Source organism: Lutra lutra, chromosome 17, assembly GCF_902655055.1.
Source record: "Lutra lutra chromosome 17, mLutLut1.2, whole genome shotgun sequence".
Classification (NCBI taxonomy): domain Eukaryota; kingdom Metazoa; phylum Chordata; class Mammalia; order Carnivora; family Mustelidae; genus Lutra; species Lutra lutra.
The window spans coordinates 28,163,686-28,185,021 of record NC_062294.1 but is presented as its reverse complement, the minus strand read 5'-3'; the positions used below and the strand labels follow the sequence as shown (position 1 = coordinate 28,185,021).

The following is a 21,336-nucleotide window of genomic DNA, read 5'->3' as shown; positions in this document are numbered from 1 at the left end:
CCTCTGAGACCTCCAAGTTATCCCCCACCAAACCTCCCCAACAAAGTCCTCAACAGACACACGGAGAGCACCTACTAGAACAAGCCCTCAGAGAAATATAAGCCATGTCCTAGGATTGACTGAGGCAGAGCACCTGTGGGAAAGTTTGACCTGGGGGAGGCTTCACTCGCCATGGACATAAGGGGTCATTGCACAAGGCACAAACCACTGGAGATGTTTCATCTCCAACTGGCAACATTCACGCCATCCCCATCAGACAATCCCATGGGACTGCCGACTTTAGCTTCTGCTGAGGAAGAATATATGATAAAACCTGGGTAACCCATGGTAGCAAACAGTCCCAGAATGTCAGGGGCTTAGTTCGGCTGATGTAAAGAAACGTGGTGCTGAGCCTCCAGTGATCTAAACATGGGGTCAGTCAAGGTTTTCTGTAAAGGACCAGGTAGTGAGTACTTGAGGCTTTGCGGGTCATATGGTCTCTGCGGGCAACTGTTCAATCTGCTATTGTAGCAAAAGCAGGCATAGATAACACCTGGGCAAATGGACACGGCTGTGTTTCAATAAAACTTTATTTGAAAAACAGGTGGCCCGCTGGATTTGGCCCACGGGCCAGTTTGCTGACTCCTGATCTAGAACATGGCAGCTTTACCATCTTTAACTCATAGTTTCTCATGTTGTCCTGGGTGCCAATTCTAGTCAGCTGGAATTAGCACAGAGGAGTGAATGGGGTTGGGGGGCGGTGTTGGGCCAGGCCTGGCTGTGGCCCTCCTCACCTCTACTCACAGTCCATTGGAAAGAACATAGCCGCGTGGCCAATCTAATTGTAAGGAAGTCCAGGAGATATGGTCTGGTTGTGTGCCCAAGGAGGTTGGACAGATTTTAATGGCAATGCCTACCACAGATAATAATATCCATTAAATCATCAATTAGATACTAGGGATTTTTTACGTAACACATAGCAAAATAAAGACATAACCATTATATAATGCTTTAAAGTTTATTTGTGCACCATCTGAAATCATCTTGCAGAGCTCCAGGAATAAGTGTACTATACTTTGGTAAACAATGAACATCTGTATTTCTTTTATTTAAATTCTGATAGCCTGATTGTAAATCTAGTTCCTGCTTGCTTGGACTACTCTATAAAGGTTTCCTTCAGCTCCTTAAGAGTAAAGAAGGAGAAAGGGTGAATCAGAAAGACACATAAAAATGGAAGCCCCAGAAAGTTAAGATTGAATTATATTCTGGGGCGCCTGGGTGGCTCAGTGGGCTAAAGCCTTTGCCTTCGGCTCAGGTCATGATCCCAGGGTCCTGGGATCGAGCCCCGCATCGGGCTCTCTGCTCAGCAGGGAGCCTGCTTCCTCCTCTGTCTCTGCCTGCCTCTCTGCCTACTTGTGATCTCTGTCTGTCAAATAAATAAATAAAATCTTAAAAAAAAAAAAGATTGAATTATATTCCGAAAACGGTCCAGCAAACTCAAATCATTATTATAGATTGTATTATAGACATCTGGGTGATACAGTAACCTTGAACAAGAGAAGTGTTTTGTATGTTTTCTTTTGCTGAGCATTGTCAAGTTTATGTCTATGAATGTCCAAACCGTCCATGACTTCTGATTAGGCAAGGCATTAAGAGGTGAGCACGATTTGAAACAGCAAAGAAGAGAGCATGTCAGCACTGGGGCAAGGTAGTTCTGGAGGCTTCTTGAGGAGGTCACTTGGGCCAGAAGGGCAAATGGAGGATAGAAGGCTTGAATGGTAATCTAAGGGGAGCTGGCTTTCACCCTGGACAAAGGGAGCCCTTGAAAGTCTTTAATCCTGGGAGTGACAAGAGAGAAAGGGTGTTTCCGAAAGTAGAATCTGGCAGAAGCAGGCAAGCCACTGGAGAGGTCAAGAGGGTTCCTCCTAAATCGTCACTGGGAGGTGGGAGGTGAGTTCTCTTCAGAGAAAGCTAAGATCTCTGCATGAGGAAGCTTGCCCACCAGGCTCCCACAGGCCTCTCAGCAAGAACAGTGACATCAGCTTCTCTGAAATGCTGGACTGCACAAAGGTTTGCCCAAATCGAGGACCTATCAAGGCTGGCTCTCGGTTCTCACTTTAGAAGGTCTTGAGGGGCCATGAAACCTTCAGAATGCCTAACGAGCTGGTTGACAGCTGGGGGTGGGGCATCACAACCTCATCCCCAAGTCACTATCCTCCCTGTGCCTACATGGAAGCAGATCGGGAGCAAATCAGGGGTGAACACCAGCGAATGGTAGAGGGAAGGATGAGTCAGTCAACCCCCTTCATTGCAGCACCTGAGTTCCAGGGGCCTCTCATGTAAAATGTCGTTTCAACATACCATATGTTTCAACGTACCATATGTTTCAACATACCAAGAAAATGTAGTTTCAACATGCCAAGAAACACGAACATCAAGACATGCAAATTACAGGCAGACTCTCAAATGGCCATGATCAAAAGGGCAAGGACTTCTACCACTGCTGTGTTCGTAGTTGTGCCAAGTATGGACAAGAGTATGGGAAAAACAAGAACGATCGCTATGAGTGAGAAACTACGACAAGCTTTCTTGGGGCCAATTTTGGCAGAATCCATCCAAACACTGCCAAGCGGCATGCCTCCTGTCCACACTATTCTCTAATCAGGAATAATTCTGAACGAGCCCGAAGCTGTGTGCATCAGAACGTCTGCCTCCGTGACACTGACAGTAGCAAAAACTGTGATGTAATTGGAGAGACCAGCTATAGTGACTGCCCAAATACGTGATCAAGTATTCCAACTATGGAAAGCTATGTTGCTGTCAAACATGGAGAAACACATATATTTTTCATTTGTTCACCTAAAAAGCATTTTTGCCACTTCCTATGACAGAGGGATCAGAAACTGCATTTCTTTCCAGCCTCTCCCCACAAAAGCCCATAAAATAAACTCTTGGAAGGCACAAGCATGTGTACATACAGAACGGAAGAGGAGATGATAATGACATCAGTATTTTAGAAGTGAGAAGGTGGACAGAGGAGTGACAGCTGCCTTTAGAGAATAGAAAGGGAAAAATCTATGCATGAGGAGGGACCCCCCACTACACACACTCAGACTAACACATTCACAGTGGAGGCAGCAGAAAACTCTCTGGATTTAGAGCTACTGGGTACCTGTGAAAGTGGGGTACAGCTACCCCCCATTATGCACATGGGAGTGCAGCTCTCCCTTCTGAGATCTAACCCCAGACCAAAGTTTCCACATGTGCTCTGCCTCTGCTAGTCCCAGAACTGGTTGAATCTGGGGAATCTGATCACTTGATTCCAACAGAGCCTCCAAAGAGCCTTGCTAACATCAGCATAGTGTGGTTTCTGTCCAGAGATCTGAGTGTCAAAAGGAAAATGTTCCCTGAAGTTCAAGGAAATGGCGCAGTCACAGTGACCCTTGATGAAGCCAAATGCTGGTCACCTAACCCTGCCCTTCTATTACTAACTGACCATCAGTGGTCCACAGGAATACAACTTTTGGAAATCAATTGTTGCTTTATAGCAAAGCTATAAAGCAAGGAAACATAACGTAATGAATAAGGATAAAAGTGAAAAGAATCTTTTAGAAAAATACCAAGTGTCAACAACAACACAGAAGAGCTAGAAATTTCTTACTCTGCTGTACGACAAGTCTGCACAACCACTTCAGAAAACTCGTGGAGTGCCTACTAAAGTTGACATGTGCTGGTGACCCAGCAAAGCTACTCCCAGGTAAATATCCAAGAGCAATGCATGCGCATAGTCATTAAAAGACACGTTCTAAAGTATTCGTGGCAACCCTTTTCATAATAACCTGAAACTGGAAATTCTCCAAATGCCCAGCACCAGCAGAATGGATAGATTTTGGCATATTCACACAAATAATGACTACGCAGCAGCAATAGAAACCTGTCACCACCTGCTTTGTGGATACACGATGCAGATACACCCCCTCTCCCACCTCTGCCCACCTGGGATCTGCAGCCAGGGCCAAAGGGCGGGGAGCTGGGCTTTGCAGTTGGCCAAAAAGGTCAGAGTGTAAAGGGCCCTCGAGGGGAGGGGAGCAGTAACAGGGAGTCACCAGGGAAGTGACCCTTTCCTGCCCATCTCAGGCGGGCTCCTTGGGCCCCAACTGGGAAGTACAAAAATTGGGAAAGAAAAAAGCCTGTGGGTCCCAACCTCTGTTCTGCCTGCGAGTGTAGTCATCGGAGTCAGACTTTGCAGGTAATGGGCTGAAATTGGCTCTTTTCCAAGTGTTACAGAGAAAGGCAACGATGATAAATAGTATTGGTTTGTAATTTAACCATTTTGTTGTTGTTTTTGTTTTTAACCTTCGAAGTTGTACAGTATCACATCATCTGCATCTCAGGAGCCTCAGAGGGGAGGAGAACAGTTGTTCCCCTTTTATAATGCTATCCTCTGCTGCACATTAGGGAATTCACAGGCAAAGATTTGGTTTGTCTCCAGAGTTTTGTAGGATTTGATTTGATTTAGTGATTCAGGTCCAAGATTGTAAGGGGGATGGGAGGTGGGAAGGAAGCATGGAAAAAAGGAAGTTGTTTAATTTACAATAAGAAAGTATATAAGTATTTTCTGTTTTTACAGTGGTGAGAAAACAGAGGTGAGTGGGAAATGCATGCATCTGTGTTATTGATGAGAAGGAAGTGAAGGGACCCTTTGGGGAAGTGAATTTGTAGAACATAAGAAAAGCAATTTAGGGGCCCCTGGGTGGCTCAGTCAGTTAAGCATCTGCCTTCAGCTCAGGTCATGACTGGGGAGTCCTGGGATCGAGCCCCGCATTGGGCTCTCTACTCAGTAGGGAGCCTGCTTCTCCCTCTCCCTCTATGCGTGCGTGCACGCTCTCTCTCTCTCTCTCAAATAAATAAAGTTTGGGTTTTTTTAAAGGACAATTTGAAAAGGGCATGGCCTGTGACTGGGTCCATCTTCTGCAGATCCAGATGGCAGGAATAATTTTACAAAGTACAAGTACTCATTCCCAAAGCTGCTCATCAAATTCTATCCATAAATGTCCCAGGAGCAGGCTCCTGGCTGGAGATGGGGATACATCCACATCAGACAGATATGAAAAGCTGATTCTCTGAAGATCTTCTAGCAACTTGGAATGCATATATCTCGCTGTGACTACTCAGCACTTCTTAATCAGGGGGAAGCATCTAATGCCTAAAAAGGGAAAACAAATGTTTCCAGGTCCCATCCAAGAAGTTTCTGGTTTGGTTGGATTGGGGAGCAGCTTGGGGAGTGGAATTTTGGAAAAGCCCTCTGGGGTGATTCCCCTACTTTCACCTCTGATAGGAAACCCTGAATTAAATGGAAAAAAAAAGCAGGATGCCAAATAGCATTTATACTCAGCTTTAGCCCAATACAACATCTGATGGCATGTGGACAGGAATAAGGCAAGAGGGCCCTGTATCTAGATGCGTTGGAAATATGTTCCCTCTTGCAAGACACCTACCAAAATTAGAACTGTATTTGAGGATGCCGGCACTGCGTGCAGTATATAAATAAGTGTAATGTCATTTAATATGATAGTATTTTAAAAAATGAGTTGAGTGGTGTTTTCTAGCTGTTAGTTTAGCCAAATATCAGTGTAGAAATTAGCCTTCTGCAGCTGCAGAGGCAACTGAATTTCCAGCTTGCTGTGTGTGGCTTGGTTCCTCTTCCTAGAGCCAGAAAATGCCCCAAGTACTGTTGATCAGCCCTTCCGCAACCACCAAAGCCAGAGACACTCCAACAGATTTGGACCCTACGCTGAGGGAGACAGGGAGCAGGGCAGAAAGAGTCCTGATCTGGAAAGACAGAGACTCGAGGTCTGGTTTTGACTTGCTGCTAAATCGCTGAGTGATCTTCGGTGAATTTCTTCACATCTCCATAGGTTTCCATAAAATGAGAGGCCAGGGGTCCAAACCTTAACATCTTTGGGGGTCAGGTAATATCAATGAGTGAAATGGACCCAGGCACAAGACAAATTAAATAACTTCACTTTTAAAGAAAATCTCCCCCCCACCCGCCCTTACAATCTTAGACCTGAATCACTAAATCAAATCAAATCCAACAAAACTCTGGAGACAAACCAAATCTTTCCCACAAAGGGGAATAGTGAGGACTGTGAAAAAAGGTAAAGGGGTGGCCACTACTCAGTTCCTACAGGTTGTTCCATCAGGGTCACTGAGAACAGTTGTGCAGGTTGTGTACTGCACAAGAGCACTAGTTCAGAGGAGGTACTATTCACATCACAGATGTAGATCTCTATCAATGATGAGATGATGATTTCCTGGAAGATGCCTGTAGAAGGTTTTGAAGAAAGGATACTTTCTAATTTGTATGAAGGTGATGTATGGGCTATCAGAAGCCCTGGTTACCAGGCTGGAATGCAGCTCCAGTGTTGCCAGATTTCTTCTTCCCCCTTCTCCTCCTCCTCTTCCCCTTTTCCTTCTTTTTCTCTGGAGGGGCTAGAAACATGGCTTCTAAAGTGAAATTCCCCTGATTTCATATTAATTGGAAACTAAATCCAAAACATTTTTTACACCTGTGGGCTAAACAAAACGTTTCTGGGGGCCACATTGAGGCTAGGAGTTGGAGATCTCTGACCCAGAAAAACACAACATTACTGACATTTCAGAAACCCTCCTACTCTATGCACTTCACATGTAATCCTGAAGCAATCACAAAGAAAAACTAATTACCCTGGTAAATTACATGGATAGAATAGGGATTATGTAGTTATCATATGAATGAAATTAAATATCAGGTTATATTAAATATATTACCATTTTAAATAAATATTATACATGAATAGATAATTCTATAAATATTAAATATTAAATTTTAATATGATATAAAACGCAAAAGTATGGGACGCCCGGGTGGCTCAGTCCGTTAAGTGTCTGCCTTCGATCATGATCTCAGGGTCCTGGGATCAAGCCCAGAATTGGGCTCCTTGCTCAGTGGGGAACCTGCTTGTCCCTCTCCCTCTGCCTGCTTTCTCTGCCTACTTGAGCTCTCTCTCTCTCTCACTATGCTCTCTCTCTCTCTCAATTAAATAAATAAATAAATAAATATATATATATATATGTACATAAACAAATCTATCTATATATAAAAATTCTTTTAAAAAAGTAAGAGTGCCTCCTTCAGATGATGTATTACAATATTCTCCCTACTGATCATCTGGTTAACTTCAATCCATCCTTTCTCCAGAGAGAATCTCCTAAGATATGCATCTCAGTTAGGTCCCCCTGTTGTACTTACATGAAACACTTGACGCTCCCTAAGTGAGATTTTCAGATTTGTCACCAGCTATCACTTGTGTGGATGTTGGCTTACGGTGTGTCTGCTTACCACTGGTGGAGGGCGTGTCTCGCTCAACACTCTAGCCCCAGTGGGGATGTGCCTGGCACACATCAGGTACCCAGTGTAGGTTTATGGAGGGTTGGAGCAGTCTATGTCCCATCAGGCAAACATCTTTTCTCCTTGGTGTCCTCCCTGACATGACTTTGTCACCAGCTGTCTGATTCCTTGGCTCCTGACCTTGGAAGACCTCTGGTTTCAATTGCTGAGAAGGAGGCTCTCTGGCCGCCCCACCCCTCCTCCCCCTCATATCTCCTGAGCTGGAGAAAAGACCCAGTTTAAGCCTTCGAGGTTCAGGACATCCATGCCTGGCTTGTGGCAGAAACCTGCCTGGATAGGAGTTGGAGCACTCAGATTTCAGGTAACATATACCTCTGATAGGAAGTGCCCTTCACCTTGGATGCTGGGGGTCGGGGGAGAGTTTTGAGTACAGAATTAAATTCTGCTCCCCGTACATACCTCATGTTCCGTGTTTGTTTCCTCTTAGTAACAAGATCATTATGATGCCAAACGATAGGCCGGCGCTCCTACAGATTTATTGAAGAGATCTGAGATCTGGTAGTGTTCCAAGGCAAGCAGCTTTGTTTGATATCGAAAAGAAGTCCCTAGAGATCATCCCCACGTCCATAAAACATCAGTAAAAGCAGCTGATTTCACAAAGTAGCTAAACACAAAAGTGGAGCTAATGTCGTGGGGGAAACTGCAGAAGAAGGAAAATCAAAATCCCACACAGTTCCTCAGGGAGCAGAGAATAAAGGTAGGAGCAGAGAAAGGGAGAGTAAGGGGGGAGGAGGACCCGGGAGGGCTGTGGAAGTGGACATGATCAGGGGGAGGGTATCTGACCAAAACTCCGCCTCCTGTTCCTTCAGTTTCTGTCCCACGCTCATGTTCAAGTCCAGCTTCAGGTACTGCTCGCTCTGACTGTAGGCTGGCCACAGAGGCAGGCCTTCCCCGTTAGGGTCCCTGGAAGTGAAGGCAGAGATGGGGATGAGACTTCCATTCTCCAACACCTGACTGTGGGGGAGCCTGGGCGGGAGTGTGTGGGGGTGCAGTGGGGGGACGGTGCGGGGCAGGGCTCACTTACCCTGTCCGCGCAAAGTTGGCCCAGTACCTCATCATCTTCCTGCTCAGCAATTTCTCCTTCTCCGTGGCTCCTTCTGAAGGAGACAATCGCAAAACCCGGCTCTCACACAGATTCACCAGAAGGCCAAGGTGACTCAGGTGTGCTGAATATGGCGTTCCCATCTCGCTTCCCGCGGGATCCTCTCACCAGCCCACCAATCAATGCACTCCGTTTGCAGCCGCATGTACAGAGGCCCAGAACAGCAGGGGCTGGCCCAAGGAATCATGGTTCTGAATGCTCAAGGAGGCTCAACACCCAGCTTCCCCATCTAGCCAGTGCTCTTCCAGACATTCCTGCGAGGCTGCAAGCTCCCTGGGGACAGAGGACCCCCCACCCCGTCTCTTTCCACCACTCCCCGCCTCAGTTAATTATTGCATTTCTTTATTGGAGAAAGTAATATTTGCTCAAAGTACAAAATGCAACATGCAGGAAGGGCATCTAATGACAATAAGGTTCCCTCCCGTCCCTTCCCTCCACACCCCCAGTGCCCAGCCTCAGAGGTAACCATAGCTACCAGCTACTCGAGCGCCCTCCAACGGCAAGCTGGACATACAAGGGTTTAAGCGGACACCTCCCTACACATTCAGTATGACATGAACACACATTCTGCGTCTTTTTCTTTTTACAAAATCGTATCCAGGAGATAGTTCCACACTGTCGCCTAAAAACCTTCCATTTATTGCCGTTTATTATTCTCTAAATGTATAATGCATGAATATGTATATATGCAATCATATGGGAATATATAATTTATGCACCCAGTACTCTCTTGGTGGATCTTCACAGCGTTTTCAGTCTTTTGCTGGTAAAAGCAATGCAGCAGCACATGCCTATCGTTTTGCCTGTGCGCAAGTATAATTGCACAAAAAAATTCTAGACATTGGATTGCTTGGGAAAAGACTATCTGCATTTTAAATTTAGAAGTTTTGCATTAATATATGAAATTGTCTGTCTCCCTACACCTGCTCAAATACATTATGTAAAATGCATTGCTCGTCCCAACCTTGATAGATGAAAAAGGCTTCCTCAGTCAAGGTTAGTGTGCAATCTTCTTGTTATGGGTGAGGTCACGCGGATTTTGATGCTTAAAAGTCACTCACGTTTCCTTTTCCATAAACTGTCTCTTTGTATCTGTTAGCCACTTTTCCACTGGGCTGTTCTTTTCCCACTAACTTTAGGAGCTCTTTAGATATTAAGGAATTGAAACTTTGATACACATGTGGTTCATTTTCTCCCATTTGGAGAGTCCTGTGCCCGTCCCACAGGATGAGCTCAGTGATGGCTGCTCGTAGTACAGTGACATTTATTAAGCACTCACTGTGTGCCTTGTGAAAATTGTCTCACTGGGTCCTTATCACAACCCAAGAGGCAGCTGTGTTATTATCTGTATTATTAGGATGGGCATGAATAAATGATGTAACGAATAAACCGCAGCGCACAAACGTACTTGTGTGGAGCACAAGAGGCCAGCATGACCTGGTCAAGGGCCTGGGTCGTGCAATTTCTTTAACGAAATATTTTAGTGATATCTGTTGTGTGTAGTTGCTATAAATTTTTTCGGTGGATAACCTCATCTGATTGGCTTCTTATTTTAGGCTCTGAATAGGTCATAAGTTCAGGAACAGATGAGCAAACTTTGCTAGTAGCAGTGCATTAGATCTACATTAGATCTACATTAGATCACCTGGGTCCAGAGGACATCGGGAATTATGAAAAACATGGGTTGTTGGGTTTTGTTGTTTTGTGGATTTTTTTGTTTTGTTTTTGTTTTGGGGTTTTTTGTTTTTTGGTTTTTTTGCCTTTTAAAGCCCTGGGTGGTAATCTCATCGACAGTTCTGGAAAGGGCAGGGAGGGTAAGATCAGTGGTCAGAGAGAAGAAAGTGGTTCTAATTAAAAATAAAATTAGATCACATGAGTGCCCCCAACGGTCCAGCCCTTTAGGCTTTAGCACAAAGAGAAACACTCATCAAGCAAATGCTGACAACTTCTTTTCATCTCGGTTTCTAAAAATAAGAGTGGGGGCATTTTCCAGGGAATGGCTGGGTCTGTAAACCGTCGATTACATTCCAATGCACCAGTACCAGGGGGCTCTTGCATCACGTCAGGCGGGGGGAGGGCTTCTCCCCAGCTCATCCCAAGCTCAAGTCCCCACGAGAGCGGAAGCCCCCCTGAAGCCCGCTCCTTACCAAACATGACAACGTCGCCTTTGAGGAAGGCACCTCCAAAGACGAAGCGGATTTCATCAGAATGATCGGCTTTGACGAAAGCCGGCCTTCTGTCCTTTAAGCACTGGGGTCCGTGTTGAAACTCGTAGAAGTAGACAGGTGCGCCAGCATCTGCACAGAGGAGGGAGGGGGCCTGTGGCCAGCGCCCAACTCGGTGGAGCAGGGGCTGGCCACGCGTTCCCACCCAGAGGGCCCGCCACACCCGTGGGTGGGATGGCTCAGAGACAATGCGGACTTGAACCCTGCTAACTTCCCTCTTCCTTATTAGAGGCTAGCGCTTGCTGCCACAGCAACCCCTACCCCCGTGGTTAGAGGAACTCACTAGCCCTCAGGGCAGACCGATTGGGCAAAAGGTCTTCACTTGGCTATAAACCTTTTCTCCTGAGCAAAGAGCTACCTCCCACCGATCCTGCTTCAATTGTCCCAAGACAAACCAAAGTTATTCCCTGCTTCCAACATTCCTTCTCCTCACTTCCGCTAAAGGTCTTTGCTTTTAATTCCTCCTCACCCCACCTTTCCCTGCATCATCCATGTTTCTCTCCTGGATCACCGCCATCAGCAGAGTCTCTGTTAACACACACACACACGTGCACACACATGTGCACACACATACACAGACACCCACAAACACACATACTCTTGGTCTCAGCTTCCCCTCTAGCTACTGGCTTGTATCTCTAAATCCCTTCTAGCAAGACCCCACAATACTCATTATCTCTGCTCCCTCTCCTCACTCTCTCTTAATTGAAGTGTCACTTATGGACAATAAAAAGTACAGATTTTAATTAGATGGTTTGATGAGTTTTTGCAAATGTATACACATTCCTGTAACCACCACGTGAGGGTATACAGAGCATTTCTATCACCCTGGAAAATTCCCTTGTGTGTTTTTATAGTCACTCTACCCGGAGACAATCAGCGCTTTTATGGATCGAGACCACAGATTAATTTTGCCTGCCCTTGACCTCCGCATAAATGGAGCGACACAATATATGTACTTCTGTGTGTCTGGCTTCTTGTCCTGGGTGCAGTGTTTTTGAGACTCTTCCACGTTATCTCATGTATCAGTCATTGATTCCTTCCAACCACCAAGGATACGCTATTGCTTGAATATACCACAGTGCGTTTACCCACTCGTCTGATGATAGACTTCTGGGTTCTTTCTAGTTTGGTGCTATTATGATTAAAGCCGCTGCGGATGTCCATACACCAGCAAGGACATATGCCTTCATTTCTCTTCAGTGAATGCCTAGGAGTAGAATGGTTGAGTAATAGGGTAGGTATGCACTTAATTATATAAGAAATGGACAGTTTTCCAGAATGGTTGTACCATTTTACGTTCCTTCCAGAAATACATGATACTGCTGAATATTCCATACCCTTGGCAGTACTGGTGGGTGTGGTTTGTGTTTTCAATATTAGCCATTCTAGTAGGTGTCCATGGTTTCCTCATTTGGGGTTTATTTTGCATTTCCCTGATGACTAATCATGTTGAGAACCTTTTCATGAGCCAAAAAAGGCTTTCCTGTATCTTGTTTCGTGAAGTGTCTTTTCAAGCCTTTTATCCATTTGTAATTGGATTATTTGTCCTTTCATTATTGAATTGTAAGAGTTCTCATATGCTGGATATGAATTTTTTGTCAGATAATTATGTTGTGAATATTTTCTTCCAGTCTGTGGCTTGCTTTCTCATTTTCAGAGCAGCACTTGGTTTTTTGTTTGGTTGGTAGTTTTAGGTAAAATACACAGGGGCGCCTGGGTGGCTCAGAGGGTTAAGCCTCTGCCTTCAGATCAGGTCATGATCTCAGGTCCTGGGGTTGAGCCCCGCATCAGGCTCTCTGCTCAGCAGAGGGCCTGCTTCCCCCTTTCTCTCTGACTACTTGTGGTCTCTCTCTCTGTGTCTAATAAATAAATAAAATCTTTTTAAAAAATACACATAACATAAAATTCACCACTTGAACCATTTCTAAGTATGGTAAATCAGTAGTTTTTAGTACATTCAGAATGTTGTACAACCATCACCACTATTGAGGCCTAGAACATTTTCAGCTCCCCAAACAGAAACCCCGGATCCATTAAGCAGTCACTCCCTATTTGCCCAGCCCTCCTGTCCTTTGGAAACTGCTTTCTGTCTCCACGGATTTGCCTATTCTGGGCATTTCATATAAATGAAATCACACACGTGGCCTTTTGTGTCTGGCTGATTTCACTGAGCATAATGTTCTCCTGAACAGCCATGTTGTCGCAGGTGTTCTTCTTATGGCCAAATGATAACCCATCATATGTGTATACCGATCAGCTGATGGATCTTTGGGTTGTTACCACTTTTTGGCCTCTCCAAATACGACTGCTATGAACATTCATGTACAATTTTTGCTTGGCCGTCTGGTATTCAATTATCTTAGGTCTATGCCTAGTAGTGGAGTTGCTGAGTGATATGGTGATTTTATGTTCAATTTTGTGAGGAACAGCCAAACCACTTTCCACATGATGTGGACCATTTACCAGTCCCACCAGCAGCTCATGAGAGTTCCAGTTTCTCCACATTCTCAGTAACACTGTTATTTTCTGGTTTTTGTTTGTTGGCTGTTTTTTTTTTTATTATTATTATAGCCACTTTAGTGGGTATGAAGAGGTGTGTCACTGTGGTTTTGACTTGCATTTCCCTGATGGCTAATAATGTTGCTCACTTTTTCATGTGCTTATTAGTCATTTATGTATCTATTTTGGAGAGATGTCCACTCACTCCTTTGCCCACTTTTGAATTGACTTGTTTGGTTTTTTGCTGAGTTATAAGGGTCCTTTTATTTTCCAAACAATAAACACTTATCATGTAAATGACTTGCAAATATTTTCTCCCATTCTGTGGGTTGTCTTTTTACTTTCTTTATATTTCCCTTTGATGCAAATTTTTCATTTTAATGAAGTCCAATTTATCTGTTTTTTTTTTTCTTTTTTGATGATACTTTTGTTGTTAGATCTAAGAATCCGCTGTAATTTTCAACCTCTTTGTGTCTTTGGTTCTAAAATGAGTCTCTTGTAGACAGCACACAGTTGGACTGTTTTTATAATCCACTCATTCTGCAATCTCTGCCTTTTGAGAGAATCCATTTACATTTAGTATAATTACCGACTATGAAAGACTTCTGCCACTTTACTATTTGTCCCCCATATGCCTTATATTCTTCTTCAATTCTTCCATCACCATAATATTTTCCAGGGTACCACTTTGATCCCCTTGTTTCTTTTACCATACATACATATTTTTAGTTATTTTCTAGGTGGTTGCCCTGGGGATTACAATTAACTTCCTAATTTATAATAATCTATTTCAAACTAATACCAACTTCATTTCAATAGTAAACAAAAACTTTCCCCCTTTATAGCTCTGTGTCTTTATATTGTTATTGTCACAAATGGCATCTTGATGCATTGCATGTGAAAACACAGATTTATAATTATTATTTTCTACAGTTGTTTTTAAATGATGTAGGAAAACAAAGAGACATTAGAGAATCAAAAATAAATCAATACTGACTTCTATAAGTAAACATAAGTAATGTGAGTACCATGAGAAGTGTTTTCTTTCTTCTTATGGATTTGAGATACTATCTAATGTCCTCTTGTTTCAGCCTTAAGGACTCCCTTTAGCATCTGTCAGGCAGGTTTACTAGTGACAAACTCTCAATTTTTGTTTATCTGGAAATGTCTTGATTATCCCTTCATTTCTGAAGATAGTTTTGATAGACATGGAAATCTGGTTGGCAGGCCTTTTTTTTTTCCCCTGCACTTTGAGTATGTTATTCTGTTGTCTCTGGCTTCTGTGGTTTCTGTGAAGAAATCAGCTGTTAATGTTATTGAAGCTACTTTGTACATGATTAGTCTATTCACTTTAACTGCTTTCAGAAATTTCTCTGTTTTTGGTATTTGATTGATTATAATATGTCTCTACATGGATCTCTTTGAGTTTTTCCTACTTGCGATTCAATGAAATTCATGGACATGAATATTTACATCTTTCATCAAATTTGAGACATTTTGATCATTATTTCTTTAAATATTATTTTTTACCTATTTTCTCTTTCTTCTCTTCTGGAAGTCCTATCATGCATTTGTTGGGATATTTTATGGTGACCCACAGGTCTCTTGGGCTCTGTCCATTTTCCTTCACTCCTTTATCTTTCTGATCCTCACACTGAGTAATCTCTATGGATTTATGTTCAAGTTCTCTGTTTCTTTCTTCTCCATGCTCAAATCTGCCACTGTGTCCCTCTAGTGAATTCTCCATTCCAGTTGCTGTATATTGCAATGCCAGAATGTCTATCTGGTCCTTTTTATAATTTTATAAATTCTCTCTTTATTGCTCCTCTATGTGGTGAAACATTATTTTCATGGTTTCCTTTAATTTTTTATATGTGGTTTCCTTTATAGCTATTTGAGTATATTTAATAGTTGGCTTAAAGTAGTTAGAAAATCCAATGTCTGGGGTTCTTCAGGGACAGTTTCTATTCATTTCTTTTTTTCCCTGTCTGTGGGCCATACTTTCCCATCTCTTTGCATAGTTGTTGAACAGTGGAGATTTTGAATATTATAATGTGGCAACTCTGAACATCAGATTCTACCCCTTTGCCACAGTTTACTGTTACTGCTTTTTGTAGTTGTTGTTGTTTGTTTGTTGAGAAATGTTTCTGGGGGCGCCTGGGTGGCTCAGTGGGTTAAGCCGCTGCCTTCGGCTCAGGTCATGATCTCAGGGTCCTGGGATTGAGTCCCACATCGGGCTCTCTGCTCAGCAGGAAGCCTGCTTCCCTCTCTCTCTCTCTCTGCCTGCCTCTCCGTCTACTTGTGATCTCTCTCTGTCAAATAAATAAATAAAATCTTAAAAAAAAAAAAGAAATGTTTCTGTACTAATTTTGACTATTCTTCATCATGTATGGCCACCAAACTCTTTTTTCTCTTGTTATCTTCAGGGTCAACTAATAATTTTATGGGTCAGCTGAGATTTTCATAAGTGCCTAAAACAGACAAAATCTCCCAATCTTTGAAGACGGGCATTATGTGTGTGTCAGAGCACACCCTCAACACTCAGCCAGACAGTCTACAACTCTTATTTAGCTTCCACTTTCTGTATGAGCAGAGCCTTCAGGTCAGCCAGATATAACAGCTTAGGGCCATCTCAGGTCTTTTATAAGCATGTTCCCCACTCTAGACAAACACAAAGCCTTCTAAATTCCCAGGGCTATGAGGGAGCTTCTCAAGCCTTTATTCCCAGAACATTCTGTTGCCCAGCTTTTCCTCCTAAGTATTGTCTATTATTTTTTTTAAAGATTTTATTTATTTATTTGACAGAGATCACAAGTAGGCAGAGAGGTAGGCAGAGAAAGAGAGGGGGAAGCAGGCTCCCTGCTGAGCAGAGAGCCCGATGCGGGGCTCGATCCCAGGACTCTGGGATCATGACCTGAGCCAAAGGCAGAGGTTTAGCCCTCTGAGCCACCCAGGTGCCCCTAAGTATTGTCTATTATTTATTCCAACTGTTATCCCTTGCATCTGGGGGCAGCAGCAAATACATTTATTTATTTTCTTTTTTCAGAGAGAGCATGCACACGTGCACATGTGAGTGTGGGTGGGGAGGGACAGAAGGAGAGGGAGAGAGAATCTTAAGCAGGCTTCATGCCTAGTGCAAAACCTGACACAGGGCTTGATCTCACCCCCCAGAGATCATAACCTGAGCTGAAATCAAGAGTTGGACGCTTAACCAACTGAGCCACCCAGGCGCCCCAGCAAATGCATTTACCTTTAAATGTTGATGGAAAATACCCTCCAGGTAGGTGCCTAATGCCTGAGAGAGTTCTGGGTTAGGTGAAATGAAAGCAAACCCTTTGAGCTTAGTTGTTTAGGGAGCCACCAGATAGATCAAAGCCAAAAAAAAAAAAAAAAAAAAAAAAAAAAAAAAAAAAACCAACAACAACAACACCACAATTCTTTGAGTGTGAGGTCCTTTTTTCTCCTTCCAGTACTAGAAACCTATTCTATAAATGTGGGCTACTGTCTTTAAGGTCACTGCCTAGCTGGTATCAAGAAATGGCAGAGTAGGTTGAAATGCCACACTCTCTCACTGAGACCCAAGGATCTATATCTTAATTAAATTTTCACTTGCTTGTGATAAACCCTTGATATGTTTCCAGGTTCCGATCAAATTGATTCTGACAGTACTTACCAGTTTATTCACTGCTTTTGGGATGGAACAGATTTTTGGAATTCCCTCCTCTACCATTTTTGCTAACATTGTTAACAGTGTTTTTTGATGAGCAAAAAAATATGTATTAATTTTGCTTCAGTACAAATTTAGATTTTACATTTGGATCTACAACTCGATTCACATTGATTTTTGTATATAGTGTGAGGTAACGGGTTGAGGTTCACTTTTTCTACATAAATATCCAGTTATTCCAGCTCTGTTTGTTGAATGGAATTTCCTTTTTCCACTAAATTATCTCAGCACCTCTGTCAAAAATTGGCTAATTATATTCCGGACTCTCTACTCTAGCCTTCAGTCAATACCAGACTTTCTTAATTCCTACATCTCGAAAATTATACTTGAAATCAGATGACTTGTAAGCCCTCTTTGTCATTCTTTTTCAACATTGTTTCGGCTATCCTTGCATTTCCATGTAAAGTTTTAAAATCAATTCATTCCTTTTTTTCAAAACCACTGCTGAGATTTTGAGATTGCAATTATTTTCTGAAGATCAGCTTGCTTTTTTCTCATGAATCCATTTTAACCAGACTTTTACATACATCATCTCATCACAATAGTTCCCATCAAGGTCACCAGTGACTCCTGTGTTCCCAAATTCAAGAGTCAATTCTTGGTCCTCATTCTCTTGTCTCCTCCGTAGACCTTATGATACAGAATCCCAGAGCTCCCTGCAACTGCTATCCCCTGCCCCGGTTTATCTTATATTACCACCTAACACATATACATTCTATCTTTACTTCTTTGTTATCAGTCTCCCCAGCTAGAATTTGAGTTTCATGGAGGCAGGGTCTTTGTTTGGTTCACTGCTGTATCTCTAGGGCCAAGGATACTCTTAGGTACATGGTAGGTTCTGGATTAAAAAAACAAAAACAAACAAACAAAAAAAACTGGATGGGGCACCTGGGTGGCTCAGTGGGTTAAAGCCTCTGCCTTCAGCTCAGGTCATGATCTCAGGGTCCTGGGATCAAGCCCCACATCGGGCTCTCTGCTCAGCAGGGAGTCTGCTTCCCCACCCCACCCCCCTCTGCCTGCCTCTCTGCCTACTTGTGATCTCTGTCTGTCAAATAAATAAATTTTTTTAAAAAAGAAAAAAAAACTTGAAAAAAAATGTGGAAAGAGGAGGAAAAGGGGAATGGAAGAAAAAGAGAGAGAGGGAGAAAGGAGGAGAGAGAGAAGGAATTAGGGCGGGGAGGGAGGGAGACAAGGTTTGTATCCCCACAAATAATACTCTTTTTCTGATTGCTCTACTACTCCTTAGAGCTAAAATGCTTGGGAAGACACCTAAATAGAAAGGAGTCTGGGAAATGAGTCCTCCCAAGTCATGGGAGATGAGAATTTTCTGCACAGTCCTGAAGGAGAAGGAGTAGAAACAACAGAACTGGCCAACATCCCTGAACCCTGAAAGGCATGGGAATTGCGAAAGTCAGCGTGCAAGGTTATATCCCACGCATTCTTGGAAACTCCCTCTCACTGAGGGAAAAAAAGGGTAGAGCAGGTGGCCAGTTATCAAGCCACAAGACTCTTGGCAGTCACTGACCTTACTGGACTGTGACCCTGCTGTACGGTAGGGGGTGTGGGTACTCAGAGACTCACCTCTGTGATATCGAGCTGTGACCAGCCCAGGGACCACAAAGAACACATCTCCAAGCAAGTCCAGAAAACTATCTCGTATCTCAGCAGGGGAGTGCTTGTTGGAGAAGTACTGATCAGCAACAAGGTATAAATACTGGTTGGGGATGCGCTGTAAAAAAAATCATGGTCACAGGAGACTCAGGTCAACAACAGCAAACACGATGAGCATTTGCTTGGGTGGAGATGATTCTGGGGTCTTTATGTGCAATGTCTCATCTAATCCACACAGTGACCCTATGGTGCAAATATCAAAATTAGCCCCATTCACAGATGAAGGAACTGAGGCTTTGAGAGAGTAAGTGGTTGTCCAAACTGGTGCAACCATGATTCTTCCGCAAGTCTATATATGCAGCCGGAATGCGTGCTCCTAATTACAGTACGCACACCTCCCTGAGATGTTTCAGAAACACCCATCCCTGGCAACCAAGGGCGGGACTCTTCTGAGCATACGCCTTTGCGGCTACTACTGGGACCCCCTGCTTCTGGAAACAGTGCTGCCTCCAGTCCATTGCTCTTAGATTTGAACTAGTCTTTGTTTGGAGTTCCCTCATCCATAAAAAATGGGTTGTTTGGAAAATTACAGGGACATGAAGGTCCCTGAACAGGACCTTCTGTACTTTCCTGACTCAGCACAGGTTGCCTCCCAGGCTTCCATCTCTCAACTCACCCCAAGCAAAAATGTCAGCTGTTGCAAAGTAAACTTCATGAGGATGCAGGGTCTGCCACACTAGTGAGGTTCTTAGGGATCTGGGGATCTGGGAAATGCTGGCACAAGTCATGGCACCTTGACCATCACCCTCTCACCCACCACATGACAACAGGCACAGCCAGGCAGAAGTTTCTTTGGAATTTGGGGACAGTATAGAGCACACTGGGGAGCACTGCTCAGACCCACTCAGCGGGTCCTCTGAAGGCTGCATGTTTTTAATCAGGCCCAAAGCAACTCCAGGCTCTCGTGCAAGTGAGTGCCCCTGACTTGGACCATATGACCAGCAGACCCCTACGAGCTCGAGGTGTCCAAGGTGGGTACAGTGCTCTGTGGAGCCTTTGGAGAGCCCCAGCGGGACAGTCACCATGCAGACCCCTGGGATTCTAGAGCAAGGCTCTGTCTTCTGCATCAGAGAATAACTTAAACCTTTGAAAAGTATTTCTTGCTCTGCCACCTAGGAGACACTGCACACCCTTCCCGTCCTCCTGCACCTTCCCACAAAGCCTACTTCCCACTCCTGGGACCTGCCTCAAGATCCCTCCTCCTCTTGAAGTAGCCTCTGCTTAAATTTTCCTCTTTTCTGGGAGGAGTCAAGATGGCGGAGAAGTAGCAGGCTGAGACTACTTCGGGTAGCGGGAGATCAGCTAAATAGCTTATCTAAAGATTGCAAACACCTACAAATCCAACGGGAGATTGAAGAGAAGAAGAACAGCAATTCTAGAAACAGAAAATCAACCACTATCTGAAAGGTAGGACTGGCGGAGAAGTGAATCCAAAGCGACGGGAAGATAGATCGCGGGGGGAGGGGCCGGCTCCCGGCGAGCAACAGAGCAACGGAGCAAAATCAGGACTTTTAAAAGTCTGTTCCGCTGAGGGACATCGCTCCAGAGGCTTAACTGGGGTGAAGCCCAGGCGGGGTCAGCGCAGCCTCAGGTCCCGCAGGGTCGCAGAAGGATCGGGGGTGTCTGAGTGTCGCAGAGCTTACCGGTATTAGAACGGGGAAGCCGGCTACAGAGACAGAGCCGAGGAGTGACTCTCAGCTCGGGGTTGCCTTGAACCGGTCGCAGGATCGGTCAGCTCGGAGCGCGGCCGGAGGCCAGGGTGACGGGAGTCATTGGGCGCTGTTCTCTGAGGGCGCACTGAGGAGTGGGGCCCCGGGCTCTCGGCTCCTCCGGGCCGGAGACCGGGAGGCCGCCATCTTCATTCCCGTCCTCCGGACTCTACGGAAAGCGCTCAGGGAACAAAAGCTCCCGAAAGCAAACCCGAGGGGATTACTCAGCACGGCCCCGGGTAAGGGCGGTGCAACTCCGCCTGGGGCAAAGACGCTTGAGAATCACTACAACAGGCCCCTCCCCCAGAAGATCAACGGGAAACCCAGCCAGGACCAAGTTCACCTACCAAGGAGTGCAGTTTCAATACCAAGGAGAGCTGCGGAATTCCAGAGGAGAAGAAAGCAAAGCACGGAACTCATGGCTTTCTCCCCATGATTTTTTAGCCTTGCAGTTAATTTAATTTTTTTTTCTTTTTCAATTTTTTTTTCTTTTTCTCTTCTTCTGCTAATTTTTTTTAACTTTTACCGTTCTCTTTTTTAATGTTTTTTAAATAGTTTATCTAATATATATATATTTTTTTCCTCTTTTTATATTTTTTCTTTATAGGCTTTATTTTTTTAAATAGTTTCTTTTTTTTTTTTTTTTCTTTTTGAACCCCTTTTTATCCCCTTTCTCCCCCCTCACAATTTGGGATCTCTTCTGATTTGGCTAAAGCATATTTTCCTGGGGTTGTTGCCACCCTTTTAGTATTTTACTTGCTCCTTCATAAACTCTTATCTGGACAAAATGACAAGGCGGAAAAATTCACAACAAAAAAAAGAACAAGAGGCAGTACCAAAGGCTAGGGACCTAATCAATACAGACATTGGTAATATGTCAGATATAGAGTTCAGAATGATGATTCTCAAGGTTCTAGCCGGGCTTGAAAAAGGCGTGGAAGATATTAAAGCAACCCTCTCGGGAGATA

General features: G+C 44.0%; 1 protein-coding gene across 1 annotated transcript in view; it reads right to left on the bottom strand.

The window, feature by feature from the left end:
• Positions 1–7,604: 7,604 nt before the first annotated feature.
• The window catches only part of CES5A (carboxylesterase 5A), a 35,700-nt gene continuing 21,968 nt past the window's right edge, over positions 7,605–21,336 (bottom strand). The window contains 4 exon segments of the mRNA XM_047711431.1: positions 7,605–8,335; positions 8,457–8,529; positions 10,682–10,831; positions 18,570–18,717. Coding sequence (XP_047567387.1) covers positions 8,110–8,335; positions 8,457–8,529; positions 10,682–10,831; positions 18,570–18,717 — 597 coding nt within the window. The 3' untranslated portion in view covers positions 7,605–8,109.